The 20,602-nt window shown below is 44.0% G+C and overlaps 2 protein-coding genes and 1 non-coding gene across 6 annotated transcripts in view; 2 read left to right on the plus strand and 1 right to left on the minus strand.

Moving 5' to 3' along the window:
• Slc25a43 (solute carrier family 25, member 43) overlaps positions 1-18,029 on the plus strand; it is a 34,322-nt gene extending 16,293 nt beyond the window's left edge. For all 3 annotated transcript variants that reach the window (NR_197318.1, NR_197319.1, NM_001432878.1), the window contains 2 exons: positions 15,373-15,507; positions 16,742-18,029. Coding sequence is in view for 1 of the 3 variants with exons in the window: in NM_001432878.1 (NP_001419807.1) it covers positions 15,373-15,507; positions 16,742-16,906 (300 nt within the window). In the remaining 2 variants the exon portion in view is untranslated. The remainder of the gene's footprint in view (positions 1-15,372; positions 15,508-16,741) is intronic.
• The window catches only part of LOC147998348 (uncharacterized), a 98,905-nt gene that overhangs the window by 3,557 nt on the left and 74,746 nt on the right, over positions 1-20,602 (minus strand). The window contains exons 3-4 of one of the 2 annotated variants that reach the window (XR_015647035.1): positions 4,488-4,620; positions 3,641-3,834 (exon numbers count right to left, since the gene is read on the minus strand). Coding sequence is in view for 1 of the 2 variants with exons in the window: in XM_087601182.1 (XP_087457308.1) it covers positions 3,811-3,834; positions 4,488-4,620 (157 nt within the window). In the remaining variant the exon portion in view is untranslated. Of the gene's footprint in view, positions 1-3,475; positions 3,835-4,487; positions 4,621-20,602 lie in introns of those variants that run through there. The other variant, XM_087601182.1, reaches the window with a different exon arrangement.
• LOC120099452 (small nucleolar RNA SNORA36 family) lies at positions 16,017-16,148 on the plus strand. The gene has a single exon (XR_015647182.1). It is a non-coding gene; the product is annotated as a small nucleolar RNA SNORA36 family (small nucleolar RNA).

The following is a 20,602-nucleotide window of genomic DNA, read 5'->3' on the forward strand; positions in this document are numbered from 1 at the left end:
AGTCTGCTACTACCCAACCTGTTTAACATATTCAAATGCTGACTTCATAAGTTGCAATCCTAGAACACCTTTAATCCCAGCTCTCAGGAGGCAGAGACAAGTGGATTGCTATGAGTTCAAGGCCAGCCTAGTCTACAGAGTTCCAAGACAGCCAGGGCTACACAGAGAAACACTGTCTCAGAGAAATAGAGACAGCAAGACAGAGACAGACAGACACATGTATGCGCGCGCACACACACACAGGGGGAAGGAGGGAAAGAGAGGGAGGAGGGAGGAAGAGAGAGAATATCTCTTGCTGCTAGAGAAATTCCCAACACTTTGTATCCTCTTTTGAGTCTATCCTAGATTATGTAAGGTTAGGTGAGCTTAGCTACCTACCACTAATGGACCTACCTAAAATAGAACCTTGAGACCTGGGGCTAAAGCTAGTCATCAGAAAGGGTTTCAGGTAAAATTCAGTGATATCTGGATGTGAAGCTGAGAGATTTTGGTCTTCTCCATAAATCTTCTTCCATAAACCTTTATGGAAGAAAGCTTTCCTTTCTCTTTCTGGGAGCTAAAACAAAGACTCTTTCTAGGAGATTCTAGCCAACACTACATTCTGCACTACACTATCACCATACTATAATAATCTGCCTCCAACCAGGGTATAAGATACACTGAGAGTGAGAATTTTAGTGTAGTCCTAATCATTTTCCCTTTGTGGGGGAACCTTCTAGATGATGCATATATAGTGTGTCAACATGCTGCCGTCATGCTGAGTATGGTGGTGCATGCCAGTGATCTCAGTGACAGAGGCAAGAAGATCAAAACTCCAAGGTCACCATCATATACATAGCCAGTTTGAGATTAGCCTCAAGAAAACAAAATCAGAAAAAAAAAACAGCTTTCAAATAAATGCAAAGTCATAGTGGTTGTTTTCAAAAACACAAGGTAATTGTTCTGTAAAATAGGACTGGCGTTATTTACATCATAAATGTCATCTGAAGATATAGTAACTCAACATGACTCAGACAAAATTTTATTTTTTATGGGTTAATAAATATAATAACTTTGTCCATAATATATTCTTTTAAAAAATTAACACCCAGGAGAAAGGCCACAGGCTTTTAAATGCAAACATGGCATTACCTTCTCCAGCCACTAGGTGTCACTGCAGTAAACACATAGTATCTGAGCCATGGAAAGCTATGAACCAGAGCTTAGTGAGTTACCAACCTCACAGTCCCAGCTCAGAATTACTTAGGTAGGACGATAAGGGGCCAGAAGCAACAGGAAACACCTAAAGGGTTTTTTTTCCTGTAAGGCACACAATGCAATATTCATCAGGAAGAGAGAGCCACAAGAACCACCTGCCCTCACTGGATCAGGCAGGTTTACCCACTTGCTTTGTCACAAGGGCACCAAGCTGCTGTGACCTGAACACAGTTAATGGTAACACTTGCATTCCATTGGTTTTCTCCACAGCACTGCCCAACATGAAGCAAATCAACAGCAGGTGTCTGGTGGATAGCTAACCGAACAAGGAGTTTCCCCACCCACCCACCCATAGTGGCTGGTGCCTTTGTCTGAGTGCCTAACTGTCTTCATAGGCTTTTATCCAGACATTCATACATACAATCTGTCCGTCCAATACCACGCCAGGTTGGAACTATTCTAAACATTAATGACAATAATCAAAAGTCTTGTTCAGCCACCTGATCCCTTCCTTCACCAGGCTTACATTCATTTTATTCTGCTTTTCCTTGCTTGGCCTGCTGGAGGATGGAAAGGTAAATAATTTATGCATGTGCATGTTTTGAGAGAATGTTTCTGGGGAGAAGGGTCAGTTGTGTGTGGAATGAAATGCCACTACCTCATGTGCTTTCACAGGCTCTAACCACCCTGCCTGAAATCTCCTTTTCCACTGCTCTGTACATTTTAACCCAAGCTCTTCTAGATACAGCCAAGCCAGGCCCTTCTATCTGGATCACCACCTGGCTAAGACCCTGGGCCAGAAGATGCTGGCAGCAGTAAGTGTATTGGAGAAACAATAGGCTGGGCATAGTGCCATAACCTTTAGGCAGGCAGAGGCAGGCAATTTTTTTTGTGTGTGTGAGTTTGAGGAAAACCTTGTCCACATAGCAAGTTCAAAGCCAGCCAGACCTACACAGTGAGAGATTGTCTGAAAAGGGCAGAGGGGGTGAAGAAAAGAAAAGGATTCAATAAAAGAAAATATAAGACGGAGGAAATGTTAACAAAAATATTTTATCTGATTAATCTGTAATAAGAACCAAAGATTTCTGAAGAAGAAAAAAAAAAAAAAACCTATAACGGTTCCATAGACTGGTATTTGAAAGAGAAGGTGAGACAGGCTGGGAAACACTTTGCTGGGAAGCTGAGGAACAGCTTTGAGCATGGGACCTGGAGTCTGATAGGCGTTCCAAAAGAACCGGGAAGGAGGTCCCCGTGCATCCCCTCCACTCTGCTGCTCGTATCACGTATCTCCATTTCATCAAACACGAACCCATGTGTCACCCTGTTGATTTATACCCCAGTGGACTTTGCTCCACCACAACTCACAAGGTAAGCAGGATTAGGCCAGGTCAGCGTTTGAACTGAAAGTGCATAAAATGAAGGACAAAGGTGGTATCCAAGCGGCACAGCTCAGTGAGCAGAACACACATGGTCAGTGAATAAACAGAGGCCCCAGCCTGCTCAAATAGACTCCAAGCTGACCGAGATGGTTACCACCTTGAGCAACCTTTGCTGAGTAGGACACACTCCCTTCATTTACCCACTCCTCAGAGCTGCTCCTGTCTTCATCCCCCCCCACCCCACCCCCGTCTCCCTCCTCAGTCCTGGGCTCATGGTTCTCACAGCCTGCTTTGCTGACTTGTGCCATAGAGTCTCACATCCTCATGATCACTTCCAACCAACCCACTGTCTGTCAAAGTTACTCTTGTTCCCCTCACACTTTCTACCTAGAGTTTTCCCTTTCTGGGCTATCATTGGCCCAGATACCCAAGCTAAGCATTCAGAAGTTATGTTTGGCTCTGCTGTCCCTTCATCCAACCAACCCAGAGCCCAGTTGCTTCTGCATTCATAAGTTTCCCACATGGGTCCTTTCTCTTATTGCCCTGCCTCCAGTCAAAGGCCTTATCACCTCATACTGCAGCACATTCTGTTCTCTAGGATTGATTCTAAAAGTGACCATTAGCACTGAGGGGAAGCTACAGCAGCCACTGGGCCAAGTGGATATTCATTATATCATCCAGTCCTTACAACCATTTATAAAGTGAGCCCTGCTTTATTGCACACCTCTCTCTCTCTCTCTCTCTCTCTCTCTCTCTCTCTCTCTCTCTCTCTCTCTCTCTCTGTGTGTGTGTGTGTGTGTATCTGTCTGTCTGTCTGTCTCTGTCTTTGTCTCTGTCTCTCTCACTCTCTCTGTGTCTCTGTCTGTCTCTGTCTCTCTCTCTCTCTCTCTCTCTCTGTGTGTGTGTGTGTGTGTGTGTGTGTGTGTGTGTGTGTGTGTGTTGTGTGTCTGTCACAGGGCACATATAGAAGTCAGACAACTTAAAGGAATCAGTGATCTCTGTCCACCACGCAGGTTTGGGAGCTTAAACTCAAATCAGCAAGTCTTAGCAGCAAGCACTTTTACCTGTTGAGCCATCTTGCCTATTGAGATGAGAAAACTGAGGCCTCAAAGGTTCTGTAGATCACAAGCCCATCTTCGAGCAATGGAACTGGGAGAAAGGCCATGCAGTTTGCACTTCAGTCCCAGCCGCTGAGTCTGTGGGTTTCTTGCAGAACAAATGTTCTTTAGCCCTGTCAGTGTTGCTCCTTCTCTCTCACCTTTAGAGAAGAATTAGAGGAGAAAGGATGGCCCATTAGTCTGGCATGTTTCCCTCACCGACTTCACTGTTCCTCTTGTATAGAGACCCTTTGTATAGGGAGTTGCAGAATCAAATGTCTTGTAAGAATTCAGAAGCAGCATGGGCAGGAGAGCTAGAGAGACCCAGATAACAGGCACTCAGCCCCAAACAATAAGCCTTTAAATGCATTCTAAGCCGTCATGCCTTTTGAAAGCATTCTGGAGAACTAAACTCTGTGCCCACAGAATGTGATTAGCATTTAAATATGCGTAGCAGAAAAGAGGGAAGAGAGCCTGTGGGGGCTGCTGCTAAGCTACAAGAGTCTCTTTGCAGAAGGATGGTTGTCATTTAGAAATGCAAGCCCCGTTTTCAAGGGAGCCCCTAAATCCAGATTTAAGATGTAAGATCTTTTGATTTTTAAGGTTACAAATAAACAATACTGACCAGGCAAAGCAAAATATGCCTTCTTTTGGCCTCTTGTTCAACTGAGGCATCCAGTTGCAATAGTGAAGAAGTTCCCCTCCCCCAAGCCCAAATGTATTTTATATTCCGGTCAACAGGCCTTTGTTCGTGCAGTGACCTCTCTCTGCCCAAGCATCACTTCTGTCTCTGTAAAAGTCCAACTGAGCTTACCTTGGTAGTAGTATCCGTTGCTTTTGTTTGCTGGCTTTTCCCACCCATCCAGCACTCACTTTCAGATAATGGGTAAAGGCAGATATTTAAGCCTTTGAGAGCCACAGTGCAGACAGTCCAGCCCACTGGGCTCCTGGGGAGGAAGGAAGTAAATTAATGGTAGGGGACCTTCTCTGAAAAGGTGGACGATGTTTTCCACTGACTCCCAATTCTCCCATGTCTGTGGGCACAGTAGTTGTATTCCCAAAAGTTGTGGGTGAGTAACTCCTTTGAAAGGGTATTGTTAGCCTCTCCATGGGTCTTCTCACTCTGACAATTTCCCTTCTAAAGTATTTTTTCCTGTCTCACCATTTTTATCTCCACATCACTGCTCTGCTGTCCCCCCACCCCCTGCCAAGACTACCTCCTGAGAGAGGCTATCTTACTTTCCCAAGCAGAAGTACTCTCCTTAATCCTACTGTCTTAGTTTGCTTAGTTTTAAGCATCCCTACTCTGGAACTCTCAAATTCAAAATGCTCTAAAGGCAGAAACTTCGAGCATCCACATGATGCGAGCTTCTGCAACTGACGTCAAGGAAAGGACTGCAAACAAAATACAGTCACACTGAAAAGCCCGTAGATGGGGCTGGGGAGATGGTTATTACATATGCACAGAAGCTTCAGCTTGAAGTCCCCAAACCAATAAAAGCTAGGCATGGTAGGAGTGGGTGTCTACAATTCCAGTGCTCCTATGTTGAGATGGGGAACAGAATTAAAAGAATCCACAGAAACTCATGGCCTCACCTACACAGCGGTAAACAGAGATGCTGTGTATATCTAATAAGAGGGAAGCCAGGAGCACATCTGAGATTGTCCTCTAACCTCCACACGTAAGTTACAGCACACATGTACCCCACACAGAGCCACGCACACCACATACACATGCATATGTATATAATAATAAAATAAAAATGTAAGACTGCATAAAGTTGGGGCTGGGGATTTAGCTCAGTGGAAGAGCGCTTACCTAGGAAGCGCAAGGCCCTGGGTTCGGTCCCCAGCTCCGAAAAAAAGAACCAAAAAAAAAGAAAAAAAAGACTGCATAAAGTTACCTTCGTGCTTTATAAAATAAAATACATATGAAATTTTTGTGTGCCTTTCTAAGAATGCACTGTCTCCTATCATAGCAATCCTGTCCTGTGCCACGCATGGCCAACATCTGTTAACTGGCAAGATTGGCAAGTGTGCTAAAAGGACAAGATAGAACCAGACACAATGTCCAAAGCTTGTAATCCCAACATCCAGGAAGCTGAGACTGAAGGATCAAACTATTCAGACCTGCCTGGGCTACAGAGCAAGTTCAAAGCTAGTCTGGGCAATTTTGTAGGGCTGTGTCTGAGGCAAACAGAAAAGAGAATAGGAAAAATAAAACTTCACACGGTTCCCATGTGTACTCTCTCCGAATTCCAACCTCCCATCACTGTGCATGGATCTGGGGGGGGGGGCATTTGGCAAATCACACCACCATCCAATTCATAGTCCTTAGGTGACTGCTTTCAGAAAGTGTAGGAATGTATACGACTTTGCTGCTCCTTTACTGAAGCTTTTGTCAGGGTTAGATACATGAAGATTTGTGCAAGAAGATAATGACAGGAAAAGTCTGCCCTGGATTAAGGAATTGTAACTGTTCTACCATTTATTGGCCAGATAATACATATAAGGCAGATTCTTAATTCATTTAATCCTCGTTATCAACCTCCGAAATAGGTAGTATTATGACCCTTATTTCATGGGTGGGAAAATGAGGCACAGAAAGGGGACGCTACTTGCTCAGAAGTCACACAGCTACTATATATTAAAGCTGGCTCTCTCCTTCCTCCCAGCTTTCCTTTAGCCACCAGGAAGTACAGGGCTCCTTCTAGATGCTAGGCAGTTAATTTAGCCTTTCGTTACTTTGCCTCTGCTAAGATGGCAGACGCTGGCCCCTGAGAACTGGAAGCTCGATATTTCAGTGCATGAACGGTGGAGAAAAATAACAATGTGCAAAGGCTCAGAAGCCTTCATCCATTTAAACTGCTCTACAACGGGAAGCTGGGTGGCTTCTGAACAGTACAAGTGGATTTCTCATAGTTCTGGAGGCTGGAATGTGCAAGGTCAAAGCAAATTTAATATCTGGTGAATGCTCGCCTTCCCATTCCTAGATAGCACATTCCTGTTCTGTCCTTCTGTAGTAGAAGAAGCAGGGCAACTCCTGGCATGGCTTTTTGGACCCTAATCCCATTCCGGAGGGCTCTGGCCTCGTGACCTTATTATCGTCCAGAGGCTCCACCTCCTGAAACATTACATGCCATCAGGATTTCAACACAGAAATTGGAAGGAAACACAAATGTTTGGACTTTAATATGCCTGGTTTTAGGCAGAAGCTGGTTACCTCAAATTAAAGTGGGAAAAAAAGTCTTAGGGAAACTCTAGAATCCTGGAGCTTGGAATCAGTATCCTGTCATTGGAAACTCCATTGGCAGCTTTAACAAGCTCTCCGCAGTCAGTAGACCATTCCCAGCCACCATCCTTTGGTCAGCTACAGACTGATCTGGCTGATCGGAGGACTGGGAAGAAAGTCCTTAGCACTCTGGAAGGATGATGCCAGGAAAGGTAAGGAAATTGTTGTCCCAGCCACTAGTAAAAGATGCTAACCAAGTTTAATCGTTCTGCCTACTTGAGCCTCTTCTGGTCGGCACAGCATCTATTCTTAGTAAGAGAAAGGATGTTCTCCTAAAAGACCACTTACCTGTCTTGACATACAGTGTAGAGTGCTGAGTACTGAGCTCTCAGAGGTGAGGGAGACTGACCCTTGCCTTTGTTGCAGTCTCACTGATGTCTGGCCCCTTTGAGGACTCACTTCTGCCCAAGGGAGTAGCGTTGCCTTAGCAATCAGAAGTAAAGGATGCCTTGTGAGGGCAGGTGAATGTCTGAACATCCATTAGGCAAGGTAGGAGTTTGGGGGGCAGCTTTGTTATTAAAGTGAAGGGAAAGAGAAACTGCCCCCCACCTTTGTTCTCTTAAAAAGTATACAGTTCCCTAAACACTTTGGGAATAGCAGTTGTTGATCAGGGAAACAAGACTGTCCCTAGAGGGCAGACGAGGAGGGAATAGGGAGGTGCCTGCCCAGTTCCAGTGAACTGAACACAGCTCACTGCCCTTTTCTCCTGACCTGAGCTGGCTCGTTCCTTTGAAGCAGTAAAAATCTGGGAGTCCAAACAGCTGAGCTCTGTCTAAACACTAACAGAAGGTAAGATAAGACCTCCCACCTCTGTCCCCAAAAAGAGCAAGTGAAGATAAGGGAAAGGGGGAGAAAAAGGTCTCAGAAAACATCCATTGTCAACAAGAAAGGTCAGCAGCTACCTGGGAAGCCTCTGTTATCTGAAGGCTATAGACAATGTTGTTGACTAACCGCACTGCTCGCTTGTAGCCAGTGCTGGAGATGAAGCACCTATTCTCACCCACCCCCTCCCCATATAGTTGTCAGTAGTTACTTATGGCTGTGTCCCCCCCCCCTGAGCTCACAGGGATGATGACACGGGCATTGGATCTAGCATGGCCCTGAATCCTCCCGGTGGACTGGGATAGGCCACAGGCCCTCTCTGAGCCTCTTCTCCCTCATCTATACAGTGTGAAGCAGAGAACTGCGCCTTCTTCGTGTACCTGTGCAAAAGACTGAATTAGGTTATTGAACATAGGCACAGTGCAAATGCTGCTCTCATTGTGCTTGGAGCACCTCTTCAGAATCTATGCATAGACGATAGCACTGGGAGCCTGATTAGAGTTCTATAAAGCCAAGCCAGGTGCGTTTCTGTTTCCTGAACTTACTATCAATACACAAAAGGGCCAGGATAACAAAACCTCAGTAGCCCCTCCATCTTGATAGCTTATGATAAGTAGTGATGGCAAGCGAGGTCATTATTCTTTTGTTGGGTTAGTTTAATAAGCATTTATTAGGCAGGCCCCGTGGTGCAAGCCTGAAGTGGCTGAGGCAGGAGGCAGGAAGATCATGAATTCAAGGCCCGCCTTGACAACAGAGTAAGCTCAGCCTGGGTAATTTAGTGAGACTCAGTCTCAATTTTTTTAAGATCTGTTTATTTAATGTATATGACTACACTGTAGCTGTCTTCAGACACACCAGAAAAGGGTATTGGATCCCATTACAGATGGTTGTGAGCCACCATATGGTTGCTGGGAATTGAACTCAGGACCTCTGGAAGAGCAGTCAGTGCTCTTAACTGCTGAGGCATCTCTCCAGCCCCCAGTCTCAATTTTTAAACCATTTTCTTCTACTCTGTGTGTGTGTGTGTGTGTGTGTGTGTGTGTGTGTGTGTGTGTGTGTGTGTATGAGAGAGAGAGAGAGAGAGAGAGAGAGAGAGAGAGAGAGAGAAGTCAGTTCTCTCCTACCACATAGGCTCTAGGCTGTCAGCCTTGGCTGCATGTGCCCTTACTGGCTAGGCCACCTTACCAGGCCAAATTTTTAAAATAAATTCAAAAGGACCAGGGATACAGTTCAGTTGAAAAGTACTTGCCTGACATGCACATGGCCCTGAGTTCCATCCCCAGTCAGTACAGACATTTACTGAGAGGCTATGAAGCACCTAATTGTAATAAAATATTCTGACAAAAAGCAACTCAGAAGAGGAGGGGTTTTATTCAGCCTGCAATTCTAGGTTATAGTCTACTATTGAGAGAAAGCTGAGATGGGAACTTAAAGCATAGTCAAGAGCATACAGAATAAACAAATGGATTGATTGACCGACCCTTCCTCCCTTCCTCCCTTCCTTCCTTCCTTTCCCTTCCTTCCTTCCTTCCTTTCCCTCCCTCCCTCCCTTCCTTCCTTCCTCCCTTCCTTCCTTCCTTTCCCTTCCTTCCTTCCTTCCTTTCCCTCCCTCCCTCCCTTCCTTCCTTCCTTCCTTCCTTCCTTTCTTTCCCTTCCTTCCTTTCCCTTCCTTCCTTCCTTCCTTCCTTTCCCTCCCTTCCTTCCTTCCTTCCTTCCTTTCCCTCCCTTCCTTCCTTCCTTCCTTCCTTCCTTCCTTCCTTCCTTCCTTCCTTCCTTCCTTCCTTCCAGCTCATTTAGGTTTCTTACTGTTATGCAGTTTAGGGCCCAGGCTGGGGACTAGTGCTGTCCACAGTGAGGCAGTTCTTCCTACATCAATCAACAATCAGGACAGTCTCCTGCTGCTGCTGCTGTGGCATGTCCACAGGCCAACAGGATCATGTAATTCCTCATTAAGACTCTCTAGGCTCGGGCTGGAGAGATGGCTCAGTGGTTAAGAGCACTGACTGCTGCTCTTCTAGAGGTCCTGAGTTCAATTCCCAGCAACCACATGGTGGCTCACAACCATCTATAATGGGATCTGATGCCCTCTTCTGGTGTGTCTGAAGACAGCTACAGTGTACTTATATAAAATAAATAAATAAATCTGTTAAAAAAAAAAGACTCTCTAGGCTCTACCAAAGTGACAGTTAAAGCAACCCAGTGTTTGTTTGCTAAAGGATTTGAGGCTCTTCCACTTAGATGCCTCAGATGGCTTTGGAAATGCACATTTTGCCTTCAAGTTGAATCCTACCTATCTCCAGAAAATAAAGGTCATTTCCCAGCAACAAGTTGAAAAGTTCTGAGCTCCATCTTTTTTCTACTTATTTTTCCCTTCTCTTCCCTGACCCACCGACCATGAACTGCTAGCCTCATGTGTTCCTCCTGCCTACCCTCCTCACCCCCACCCCAGACTATACTTTGTCTTGCTATCTTAAAACCCTTACAATGAAACATTTTCTTTTCACTAGGTAATAATACATGCACATGAAATCCAAAAGGTGGCATAAAGAGACATTGAAAACCAAGTGTCCTCACCCTTTGTGTCCTCCCATTCAGTTCTCTCCCAGAGACAACACTAAGGTTGCCACTTTCTTAGGAGTATCTTTCCAAAGACGGCTTATGCAAAGGTGTCCATAAATGTGCAGGGGTGTTCTTTCTGATTTTACATAGTCAGCAATATACATGCGTAGTCTTCTACATCCTTTCTTTTTCAGTAAAAATTTGTCTTGCTAGTGACACCCTATCCACCAGATGGAGCTGCCACATATTTTAATTATAACATAATATTCTCTAGCACGGTGTCTTATTTCCTAGTGGTAAACATTCAGACTTATTTTCTCCACTCTTCTGCTATATTATACTACCACTGCAGTAGCAAATATCCTTGTAATATACATTGTTTCAGATATATGCAGATATAACTGCAGAATAGATTCCATGGAGTAGTACTATTTTGGCCAAAAGAGTACATGGTGGCCTAGATATATAGCCATTTGGTGGAGTCCTTGTTTGACATTCATGAAGCCCTAGTACCTAATAAACTGGGAGAGGTGGTAAATACCTGTAATCCCAGCACTCGGGAAATAGAAGCAGAAGAATCAGAAGTTCAAGGTCACCTTCAACCCACAAAGTCAGCTTGGATTTCATATGACCCTGTCATCAAAAACATGGGAGTATGTGTGTGTGTGTGTGTGTGTGTGTGTGTGTGTGTGTGGCCATTTTGTAACTATTGTTAAACTAATCAGTGTTTCATGGAAATAATATTTAGTGAGTACTACCTCTTCTGGGAGGCCTGGGAGGTTTAGCACAGAAACACTCAAATGTCCAGCTTTGAAGTGTTTGTTCACTTTCATGTAAGTTGGCTCCTCCTTTTTCTGTACACTTTTGGGAAAGACCCATGTCAAGGCAGATGTGGTCACCGGACCTGTGGTATTTGTGGTCACAGTAGGATAAGGACTAAGAAGAGAACACAAGGAAGAAATAGTTATAGACAACAGATCACATTCTTATCAAGTGCCGTGAAGAACATGGTGACCAAAAACGTGTTTGATAAGCTTTGTCTGCAGATCTGCTGTTTCTTCCGGTCATTATGAGAACTTGGCAAGACAGAGGGAACAGCAGACGTAGGAAGGTTCAGGGAGTTGGAGCAGCTGCAAGGATTGCGGAAGCTGGAAAGGGTCTTCAAGGTCATTTCAATCTCCTCAGCAGACTGTGAGGAAAGTAAGGTCTGAAGAAGCCAATGACTTAGTCAAGGTTACAGTGATAGTGGCAGAGCCAGGTCTAGTCCTCATGATTTCTTGCACGTGATGTTCCACTGCAGGATCCAGCGTGGTCCTCCTGAGGACCTGAAGCAGGTGGCTACATTTTATTAGCCTAGTGAGTTGCCTGGCTTTGTGCAGAAGAAGCCTTATGTTGAGGCCCGTGTGATTAGCCATCTACTATGTTCTGTTTCTCTTTGCCAATGACATACAATTGAAGAACACAGCAGCGTAACATTCCAGTCTAGCAGGTTGGTTTGGTCCTCAGCATACTTGTCTCTCCTCCAAGTTTAGATAATTATAATAATGACCTTAATGACTGCAGTCACTTATTTAGTGCTTGCTCTATATCAAGTACAGTTCTAAGCACTTTGCATGCACTAAATTACTTAATACGAACAACAGTCCTTACATTACCTTACAGGTACATGCTATAATTACTCCATTTTACAGAAAAAGGGGGTGGGGCTCAGACAGATCAAGGCATTTGCTGAAGGTCACAGGTGTGAGGTATTACAAGCTGTCTAGCTCCAGAGCCTGAAGCATGACGTGAAAGTAGCCAGCCAGGCCTGTGGTGAGGTGCAGTAAGGATGTAGATGAGGGAATGGATGGGACAGGAAAGCTGAATGAATCCAGAATTGAGCTATTTCCTGAAACACAAAAGAGGGCTGAGTGAACCCAAAAGAGTTAGTATATGTTTAGTATATTACAAGGTCCTGGATTCAGTCCCCAGCACCTCAAGAAAAAAAGTACCAAAGAATCAACATGTGACCACATCAAGAACAAAGATGTCACACAGTCCTATTCACCATAGTCCCTCAGATTATTAATGCCTCTGGTCACTTACTTGCTCCTTTATATCTAGACCACCAGCATCCTGTTAACTTCATGTTCCTTAGTTCCATTTTTTCCTTCCCTCTCCCTCCTCCTCTCCTTGTTCCTTCTTTCCTCCCTCCCCCCTAATGATGTGAGTATTTCAGTATTGGTCCACATCACATGTCTGTACATGTGGAGGTCAGAGGTCAACATTTGGTGTTGTTCCTCAGAAGCCATCCACCTTGTTTTTAGAGGGAATCTCTCACTGAGACCTTGCACTAGGCAAGTAGGCTATGATGTCTGGCCACTGAGCCCCAGTCTCTGCCTCACCAGCACTTGAATAAGCATGCATCATCAAGCCCATCTTTTTACCTGGGTGATGAGAATTGAAACCAGACTTTCTTGACAACAGGCATCTTACTGACTGCACTCTATCTCCAGACCCTTTTTGTTGTCTACTTTGGGACAGGGCCTCACATATCCCAGGCTTCCCTTGAAGTTGATACTAGCTGAAGATGGCCTTGAAGTTTTGATACTGCTGCCTTCCCCTTCCCAGTGCTAGAATTACAGACATATATCATCATGGCCAGTTCATGTGGTGCTGGAGATGGAACCCAGGGCTTTGTTACAGTGTTTGTGGCTTTTTTTTTTTTTTTGCTCTAATTCTGAAAATCCATGCCACTGGTTCCTCAGCTTTTCCTTAACCCCACAAACTCCTGGTGGTTCATATACAGCTGAAGATGAGTGCACGGAAGGGCAGCTGAGGGGCACAGAAAGTTCATGGCCTCCAGTCTGTGCTGCTCCTCAGTCACAGAGCTAGTCTTCAGAATGTCCTTTGTCCATCCTTCATAATAGCTTTTTCAAATTTGACCAAACTCCCCACTACACACCCAGCACGTCCACCTGAGGCAGGTAACCTGGCTGGCTCTTTCCTGGGGAAAACAGAATGGTAAACAGACTCAACCTTTGGCTTCTTTGCATGACATCCCTCCTTGGTGGTGTCCTGGCTGTCACACTTCAAGTTCATCTTGGGCATCATTCCTCCTTAATAGATGAGTAAATTCAAGTCCCACCCCCGTGAAAAACCATTTCTTCCTCCAAATCCTAACTTTGCCTTTCAGAACATTGCCCACTCTTACTCCCAACTCAACACAGCTAAAGTAGCTTGTTCTGATGCAGATGTCTAGGAGTGTGGACAGATGTATGGATTTGTGTGACTGCTCCCACTGTCAGGACATAGAAGCGTTCCATCAATCTCCCAATTCTCATGTGCTATCTCTTTGCAGTCAAGGCCTCCAGGACCAACCCTACAATGGTAACACTGTGTGTGCTCCCCATCCCTGTAATTTTCTGTTTGGAGAATAGCTCCCTCAGTGTAGTGACTCTAGAGTGCATTCATACTATTGTATTCGGGAATAGCTTATTGTTTCCGATTTTAAAAGATTTATGTTTCAGTTTATGTTTAATCTGTGTATTTCTGTGTGTGGATACATACACAACTGTGGGTGCCTACAGTGATCAGAACTGAATTTAGTCCTCTGCAAGAGCAGCAAGTTCTCTTAACCACTGAGCATTCTCTCAAGCCCTGGTTTGTTCTTTCTTTCTTACACATTTGTTTTAGTTTAAATTATGTGTATGTGGAGGGTGGGTATATACTCCTGTGTGGGAGTGCCTGCCTCAGCCTCATAAGTACTGAGATTAAAGCCACAAGAAAGTTACTTTCAGGAATTGAGCATTTTGATGATGCCACTTTCCTCAGGTAGTTCTGGGTGGTCATGAAGTACAAAGATGGCTGAAGGAAAGGTGGCCGAAAGTATAAAAGTGGGGAATCCTGAGGATGAGGGCCAGACTGAGATTGGCATAGACTGTTCTTTTTGCATTCTCGTATTTGAAAAATATATACAAGTATCTTGGTTATGCCCATCCCTCACTCACTTCCTCCAGCTTCCCTTGGTCTATCCCCACAGTGTATCTCCTCTCTCCAATTTCATTTTCCCCTTTCCTTTGCTTTTGCTTTTTCCCCCTTTTCTTTTTAGTTTCCTAAGATAACAGTGAGGCTGGGCTAATTGAAACCACCAGGTGTCAGTCTCCAGTAAATGGAGAAGAGTGGCCAGGGGGTCGGTAGATGACAACAGGACAAGGACTATGGAGCAGCTAGAGGCCCAGATGAGTACTTTTGTCACACAGTGAAGCAGCCAGAAGAACGCCACAATCATCCTGTTCTCAACCCTGTGACATTTGTGGTATGGGAAAATCAATGCCTACTTGGTAGTTTCCCAGAAGAGGGATCAGTTAAGAAGTCAGGAGGGCATGAGGAAAGATTAAAGTCTGGGACTGGAGAGATGGCTCAGTGGTTAAGAGCACTGACTGCTCTTCCAGAGGCCCCGGGCTCTATTCTCAGCAAGTGCATGGTGGCTCACAACCATGTATAACCTCAGTTCTAAGGAGATCTGATGCCCTCACATGTACTTGGTTCACAGACATATATGTAGACAAACCTCTTATATATATAAAATAAAAAATAAATAAGTCTCAAAAAAAGCTTAGAGGCATAGGACTGTGTAACAGGTCCACTGGGCATAGGCTAAGTTGGAATGTAAGTATGACATTGAGTCTATCTCAAATGCCTATTTTCTTTTAAACAAAATACACACAAATTTGTGAATGAGGCATTATGGTTCTATAGCAAATTAATATTCATTCTAAATTAGTAGCTCACACCTGTAATCTCAGCATTCAGGAGACTTAAACAGAAGTATGATGAAGGTCTAGCCAATCTGAACTATATAAGCAAGACCCTGTCTCAAAAAACATTCTAAGACTGTGGAGGAAGACGAACTCTGGTTACTACTTTTTGCCACCATCTTGGCACAGTGCATCCAGAGTCCAGACCTGAGACGCTGTTTACTTTGTGTAGGACATTTACTTCCCGGTACTTAAGTCACTTCCCTGTACCTTCTATTTCCTGCCAGGCTCAAAGCCCTTATCTTCCCCACTATGGAGGAGTAGATATCCACTTCTCAGGAGCAGTTGACTGCTTCAGACAGATAGTGAAGACCCAAGGGGTCCTGGGGCTCTGGAACGGACTAACGGCTAACTTACTAAAGGTAAGAAGAGTGACCGGTCTCCTGCTTCTCTGCCTCTTCCAGTTCTTTCGCTTCCTGATCTTCTCAGTACAATTTGCATGAAAATACCTCAGTCACCACTGATAGTCCATGTGCGTCAACCTAGGCGAACACAATGCTTTAGTATCTAATACCACACCCTGGAAGAGCTGAGCATTTAGTACCAACTGGAGGTTTCCAATACTAGGACACATGGACCTCTCTGTAAGGAGACTACAGGCCCCCACCTCACATATAAATATCCAGTCAAGACCAACGTATAGAGATGGGCAATGGCCAATTAACTACATGGATATTAATGCTTACGCAGGGCATACCCTTCACTGGTTCTGAAGCCTTTCATTCCCTTCCACACTGGACCAGCTTTCCTTTTTCCATATTCTTTGATTCAAAAAGGAGTTAGCATGTAGCGCTGCCCTCTGCCATGATCTTAATTTACTCTGGTGTAACTCCATTGCAGAAGTACCCTTTTGTAAGAGTTTAAGATACGGCTCCGAAGTGTTGAGTTCAGTTCAGGGCAGCTTTCCTGTTCTGTTAATTAAACTTTGGGACATTGAAACTGGCTAGTGGAAATGACTGAATAGAGAGGAATTCTCTGTTCATATTCTTCCTAGTCCACACCAATAAAAAATTAAAATTTAATTTTTTTAATTTAAAATGTTGTTTACTGTAGATTATACATGGACTGACCCAGGGCTCCAACTGCATATTTATCAGTGAATAGCCTTGTTGGGGTACCACTGGAAGGGGAAGCCCTTGGTCCTGCCAAGGTTGGACCCCCAGTGCAGGGGAATATGGGAGGGGTGGTAATGGGGGGAGGATGGCGAGGGGAACACCCATATAGAAGGGGAGGGGAGGGGTTAGGGGGCTGATGGACAGGAAACTGGGAAAAGGAATAACATTTGAAATGTAAATAAGAAATACCCAATTTAATAAAAATGGAAGAAAAAATAAAACATTGTTTAACGTGTAAGCTGTAGAGGTAGCTCAGTGAATAAGAGTGTTTGCTGCTCTTCCAGATAACTTGAGTTTAGTTGCCAGTACCCACGTTGAAAGGCTCACAACCACACAAAACCCTATCTCCTAGGGATCCTCCTCCTCCTCTGCGCCCCGCTCCCATGGCTCCACACATTCAGACAGACACACAGATGAATAAATAAAGATAAGTCTTCTCTTTTGAAGAATTTAACACAATTTTCATTTTCTGTTTTAACAGGTAGTTCCATATTTTGGAGTTATGTTTGGCATGTTTGAGTTCTGTAAGAGAATCTTTCTTTATCAAAATGGTTACACCCTGTCCCCCCTGACCTACAAACTAACCCCAGGAGTGGACCAAAGTTTGAAGCCCCAAGAGTTACGGGAATTAAAGAAGTTATTCTAACCCAGAAGACTGCACTCGAAAATACCAACTCTGTAAAACTGAACGAAACTACCCTGGTAGAGGTACAGCACTGACAGATGAATATGACCTCTGAACTGTGCACATCCGGAGGGGAGAGAAGAAATGAGAGGACTAGACCATACATCACCTCGGAACTGCAAACTTTCCCTGTGAATATCTGTGCTTGGAGAAGCTTCTCTGACACTGCCCTGTCACTATGGCAATCCAGCAGACTGTAAGAAAGCCTAGAGGTAATCACATGTGCAATAGACCCTCCCCTCCGAGGGGAGAGAGAAACACCGTGCAAAGAAGCATAGCCACAGCACTTCAAAGCATCTTGTAGCTGAGGAGGCAGAGCAGAGACTGTGGCACAAGCCCAGTCACAGGAGTCCCCATTGAGTAGGCCAAGTTCAATGTCTTTGACCTATGGCTTCCCCACACAGACTTCTGAAACTCTGCTGGCTTCTGAGAGCACGAACCACCCTGTAGGTTAGGACTTATCAAAATCTCCAAATAAAAACATTTTTTTGTTTTTCAAATGATCTTGATACAAAGTCCAGGCTGCCGTCAGAGTCGCGATGCTCCGGCCTAGCCTCCCAGGTGGCTGGGATGAAAAGTGTGTTCTGCCACACTGGGACCCTAGAGCCCTCATTCTTTATTGAAAAACCAAGCAGCCCAAGCTTAGAAGCTTTTATTTCAAGAAGGCAGTTTTCTCCAGGATTTCTACCTCCGATCCCCCACACCTACCTGGGTCAAGGTTTCTCTGTGTTTGCTGGCTTTCCTGGTACTCACTCTATAGACAAGGCCAGTCTTGAACTCACAGAGATCCTCCTGCCTCTGCCTCCCAAGTGCTGGAATTAAAGGTGTGCAACACTACCGCCTGGCCCCCATGACTTGTTAATGATGCACTGAGATTCCTGACTAAAGCCATGTACAGTTCCAATGGCTTTAATTATCTGCCGTTTTAACTTGCTCTGTAAGCTCTGTACCCTGAAAATAAATTTTTTAATCATCTTCAATTATTTTCACAAGACATCCTAGTTGCCTAGAAAATTTCAGATAGAAGATATGACACACATACTCCCCCAAAATGTCTTGAAATTAAAATCCTTTATAAAGTTTTGGTTTTGTTTTTAGATTTTTTTTATGTAATAAAACGAGGATTCTGGGGTTGGGGATTTGGCTCAGTGGTAGAGCGCTTGCCTAGCAAGCGCAAGGGTCTGGGTTCGGTCCCCAGCTCCGAAAAAAAAAACAAAAACAAAAACAAAAACACGAGGATTCTATGTAAAATTTATATAGCTGTACTTTTCAAATAGTACCAATCTGTGCATTTTTAAAAGGCATTAATATGTAACTAGATGGGATGGTGCCCAGCTGCAATCACAGGCCTTGGGAGGCTAAGGCAGGAGGATCATGAGTTCAAGGCTAGCCATAGCTATATAAGTAAGCTCAAGTTCTTGTTCATAGTGAAATCTTTTTTAAAAAGATAGATTTATTTATTTTATGTATATGAGTACACTGTCACTGTCTTCAGACACACCAGAAGAGGGCATCAGATCTCATTACAGATGGTTGTGAGCCACCATGTGGTTGCTGGGATTTGAACTCAGGTCCTCTGGAAGAGCAATCAGTGCTCTGAGCTGCTGAGCCATCTCTCCAGCCCCTCATAGTGAAATCTTATCTTAGAAAACAATACATAAAGAAATAAATGTATTTCTGACATGAATTCACATAGATTTTCCTTCCCTCTACCACATACATGAAGGTTTTCTAAACATTTAAAGTATTTTTTTCATATTAAAATTATTTCCTAGAGGGAAAGAATGGTGCTGGAGAGTTGGCTTCACAGTTAAGAGCATCTATTGCTTTGCAGAAGAACGGGGTTCATTCCCTAGCACCTGCATGGTAGCTTTACACTCGCCTATAGCTCCAGTCCCAGGGGCTCTAACACCGTTCCTGAATTCTGGAACACATATGGTGCATATACATACAGGCAGACAACACACACACACACACACACACACACACACACACACACACACACACACAGTAATTCAATAAATCTATTTTTTCTTTAATTTTTTGAAAGAAAAAAGCTGGAGAGATGGCTCAGTGGTTAAGAGCACTGACTGCTGCTCTTCTAGAGGTCCTGAGTTCAAATCCCAGCAAGCACATGGTGGCTCACAACCATCTATAATGGGATCTGATGCCCTCTTCTGGTGTGTCTGAAGACAGCTACAGTGTACTTACATAATAAATAAATAAATCTTTAAAAGAAAAACGTGTCAGTTACTTATTTCAAATCATAGTTATAAAACTATGGTTAAATTCTTAGACCTTTGCCTGATTTAAATATGTAAAATAACTCGTTTTTCAAACTCCTGTGACAGACTGTTTTATATGGAATGAAGTTGACACACTTCTGTAGCCCAATCTGCTAGTGTTTGGGGGGAGGCAAATACAGAATTCAGTCAATACTCCATGTTTGTCAATTACTATTTCCTTTTAAGCAACAAATTTTCAGAAAGCACCGAATACTGTAAACACATTTTCTGACAAATTTGAAAATCTAGCGTCAGATGATACACATCTTAGTATTTCCTCTGTGCATTCTTCCACAACTGTAAAACATGGTACTTGGCACAGGGGTGTTTCTGCACTTCCAGTTGTTTTGGAGTTATTTATAATTATTTCTATGTGGGGATGAGGGCATGTGTGTGTGAGTGCAGACGCCTGTGGAGGCCAGAAGGAAGAATCAGACCCCTTCGGATCTGGAGTTTCAGGTGGGTATAAACTGCTTGCCATGGTTCTGGGTACCAGACTCCGGTCCTCTTCTAGATCAGTGTGTGCTCTGATTAGTTGAGCCATCTCTCCAGTCTCACTGAATTGTGATTTTTGAAATAAATTAAAAAATGGTTCATTTTCCTGTAGTTGCAGAATGACTCCTTAAAACTCTAGCTCTGTTCTTAAAATGAACTGAGTACTGTTTTTATTTCCTTAGCGGTGTAACAAGATGCTCTGCCTTCCTGGCTTCTGTCTACCAGCATGCACCACACAGGACTAAGAACTTCAGAAGAACTATGAAGAAGTGTGGTGTGATATCCGTCCAGCAGTATCTTAAGGGATGAAGTGTACCTCTATCCATGAAGGACTGGAATTACACAGCAAACACAAAGCACGACAGAGTAGTGTCTCCTACTGACAAGACTGTCATGGTGCTCGGTCTGTGAGTGCTGAGAAAGTGATTAAAAGGTTCAGTACAGGAGATAGGCTAGCCACGACTAGGGACACTGAGGTGAGGAGTCTTGAATTAAGGTTTAGGATTCTTTTGGTTTTTGTTAAGAGGATGTCCTAGAATGCCATTCACTTTGTAACCCAGACTGGCCTAGAACTCGAAATCATCCTGCCTGTCTCCCGGGTACTAGAAACACAGGGGTGTTGTCCTCTGCTTAGCTTTGAACTACGTTATTTTTTGGTGGACTTTAATTTTATTGCTGTTTTATTTCCTTCTTTTGAAGGAGCTGTTGTTTCAGACAGGGTTTCACCCTGTAGTGCATTCAGGCAGGACTGAAACTGTACTCTAGAGTGGTCTCTAACCCATAGCAATCGTCCTGCCATTGTTTGAATTGCAATGTATTAGGATAAATACAAATGGCCTGCTAGGTTTTGGTGCTTTAAGGTAGGGGCCTCATTGTA

Source organism: Rattus norvegicus, chromosome X, assembly GCF_021556685.1.
Source record: "Rattus norvegicus strain SHRSP/BbbUtx chromosome X, alternate assembly SHRSP_T2T, whole genome shotgun sequence".
NCBI lineage: Eukaryota > Metazoa > Chordata > Mammalia > Rodentia > Muridae > Rattus > Rattus norvegicus.